A 3,271-nucleotide genomic window follows, 5' to 3' on the forward strand; every position below is an offset into this window, starting at 1 on the left:
GTCTGTCTCTGTGTGTGTGTGTGTGTGTGTGTGTCTGTCTCTGTGTGTCTCTGTGTGCGTGCGTGCGTGCGTGCGTGTGTGTGTGTGTGTGTCTGTGCAGCGTGGATCGCAGTAACCTGAGTGCGGAGGATGAGCTAGAGAATATCATGCGTCCTCCCGCCGCTCCGGATGACACACTGCAGCACCTGTGCAACGGCGTCAGAGAGACGGACTCCAGCTCTGAGACCAGTAGCCAATCAGAGAGCAGCGTGCCGTCGGTGGGCGGGGCCCCGCAGGTGACGGTGGCGTACCTGAGCCCGCTGGTGCTGCGCAAGGAGATGGAGAGTCTGCTGGAGAACGAGGGTGAGGCTGTTCTCTCTCAGGTCCAGCTGCTGGACAGTCACTCCATCCTCTTCTGGAATCTGGTGTGGTACTTCACTCGCCTTGCGCAGACTCTCTCTCACACACACACACTCACTCACACACACACACACACATTCACTCACACACACTCACACTTACACACACACACACACACACTCTCTCTCTCTCACACACTCACACACCACACACACACACACACACACACACACACAGAGAGGAGCTCAGCTGACTGTGTTTGTGTGTCAGGGGTCAGAGGGCACGGCGGTGCGTGTGAGGCTGCTGTGGGACACACTGACCCCGGATACGGAGCAGTGGCCGCCGCTCCACATGCTCTGGAAGATTCACAGTAAGACACACACACACACAGGGCCTAGTTTTTTTTTTATGGAAGGTAATGCATTACGGTACTTTGGTGTTACTTTTTGTCACCTGGTCTGGGCTTACTTATTTATTTTTTAATAACATAAACCCAAAAAGTTAGATTTTTAGCAAATGTAAAGGCCCTTTCCGATTTCTCTCAGCATGAGGACAGGAGAGCTGTCAGTCAATACACGGGAAAACAAAGTAACTGGCATTAATTATTTGAAAATGTAACTCAGGTATTTTCTAGTAAATTTAAAAGTAATGTGTTACTTTACTAGTAACTTTGTAACTTTGCGTTACTAGTAATGTGTCTCTCTATTTATATCATTGAGAAATTTTATTTGAATATATCATTGTATACAATTTATAACAATTTATAATCTGAGAATGAATTTTTAACTCATGATTGCTCAAAAACAGTCCAGATTTATGAAACCTACATAATTATTTCTATCAAAACAAAATAAACAGTACTCTGAAATGTTTTCAACAAAAATAAATTCATTTTGCTTATATAAAGTAATCTGTTTTTCATGCTGCAAGGGTTCTTCAATAGATGTACATATTCATGTTCATCAACACAATTCAGTCCAAAAGTGTGTGAGATATGGGGAAAAGGCTGCATATATTTCATTTTTTGACACTAATATAATTTCATAGATCATTTTACAAAATTACCTACATACCCAGGTCAAAATAACCCAAACACAAAACCTGTTACATGTTTTTAAATGTTTATGTGTCTTAAAAAAAAAAATTGTGAAAAAAAATTAATGATGTGTATTTTGAGGCTCTTAAAGCATTCGCAAAGATTTGTTCCTTTACTAAAAACTGAATTTTTTAGAATTTTTTTAATGTATCTATTCCGGGTCAAAACAGACATGATGAATGAGGGTAACACTCGGCAAGTGCCAAATGCAAGTAAAAATCAGCACTGGCGAGTATATGTAACCTATTATGGGTTATGAAAGGTTCATATTTTGGTTTTGGGAGTCCCCAACAACAGGTTGACATGCATGCAAGGTCAAAAAACACCTTCATTGTCTTATAATATGCATTTATTTTTACCTTATTTGCTCAACGACTCCCAAACGATTCGGTCAACAATACATTTTTCCAAACCCCTCCTTTGCGTGACGCTAATCTGCGGTGATTGGTCCGATTGGTCTCATTTTAATTTCATCATACCTGTGATGCCTGATAAAGCAGTGTTTGTGAGCTCAGTGCTGCTTTGTGTACAGCGTTACCAGGGAAACCGCTATTTTTACCGCTCCAAAAGCGACACCTAGTGGCAAAGAATGAATGTGCATTTTCATTCAGATCAAGGCGAAAATCGACTGATGGTTTTCCGCAGCAAACACGCAGAGACGTAAATGTGACCCGGTATATATATCCCACGGGGTTCAAGTTGTCCCGTGTCTGCGCGTGCAACAAGTGGGCGGGCAATATGCTAATGTTTCATGTTGATGGTAACATGAAACGGCTTGAGATTCGTTTTAAAAATGACTTGTTTCAATGATTCAGATTTAAAACTTTGCAGGATGTTTTCATTCACTTAGAGCTGTGTTACACACTGCATGACAGGTAATTTTCAAAAATCCATAATAGGGGCACTTTAATAATCTGCTGATTCCCGTTGTTGATTGATGTGATTCCCCTCCCGTCCTCCAGGTGGCGTCCCCATGCGCAGCCACAGCTGGAGGCATCACAACCATCCCTTCAGCCTCAGCTTCCTGGAGGAAGTGCTGCGCTGGATCGGTCTGAACGAGGTACACAAGGCCATCACGCTCTTCCTGGATACAGTTGCTAAGCAGCCCGGCACTCCGCGGATACAGAGGTGAGGCGTGGTGATGCTCAGGTGATGTTCAGGTGAGTCGGTCTGAACGCGACTCTGACGTGTGTTTGTGTGGATCTGTAGGAGTCTGTACAGAGAGATGCTCTTCCTCACGCTGGCCGCCATGGGCAAAGATCACGTCGGTGAGTCGCGCAAAACCAGCAAACACAAAAACAACAGCATTTATTTTTTTTTATTTTTTTAGAAAGAAAACTTAAAGCAATGGTTCAACAAAAAAAAATCGACATTTGCCGTTTTTTTTTTTTTTTTACTCTCAGGCCATCAAAGATTTAGGAGACGTTTTTTCTTCAGTAGAACAGTAAAGAAGATTTTTAGCTGAAACCATGATCCTTGGCGATTCATAAAATGCAAGTCAAAGGCTACCGGCACTTTGAGAGACAAAAACGCATATACAGGCAATACAAAATTAAAAATTGACTCCTGACAATATACAGTATATTAAGGTCTTGTGAAGCGAAACGGTCAGTCTGTGCAAGAAACGGAACATTATTTACAGCATTACTACCTGTAATTCAGAGCCTCAGACAAACAGGAAAATATTAGATGATTAGATTAGATTAGATTGAACTTTATTGTTATTGTGCAGAGTACATGTACAAAGCCAATGAATTGCAGTTTGCATCTAACCTGAAGTGCAAATAGCAATGTATATAAATAAATAAATAAATAAATAAATATATATATATATAT

General features: G+C 41.5%; 1 protein-coding gene across 1 annotated transcript in view; it reads left to right on the plus strand.

The window, feature by feature from the left end:
• LOC107739845 (DENN domain-containing protein 4B) overlaps window positions 1-3,271 on the plus strand; it is a 53,498-nt gene that overhangs the window by 47,162 nt on the left and 3,065 nt on the right. Inside the window, 4 exon segments of the mRNA XM_016552056.1 lie at window positions 101-454; window positions 576-709; window positions 2,398-2,563; window positions 2,645-2,703. Coding sequence (XP_016407542.1) covers window positions 101-454; window positions 576-709; window positions 2,398-2,563; window positions 2,645-2,703 — 713 coding nt within the window.

Source organism: Sinocyclocheilus rhinocerous, unplaced genomic scaffold (genome assembly GCF_001515625.1).
Source record: "Sinocyclocheilus rhinocerous isolate Xijiao unplaced genomic scaffold, SAMN03320098_v1.1 scaffold645, whole genome shotgun sequence".
NCBI lineage: Eukaryota > Metazoa > Chordata > Actinopteri > Cypriniformes > Cyprinidae > Sinocyclocheilus > Sinocyclocheilus rhinocerous.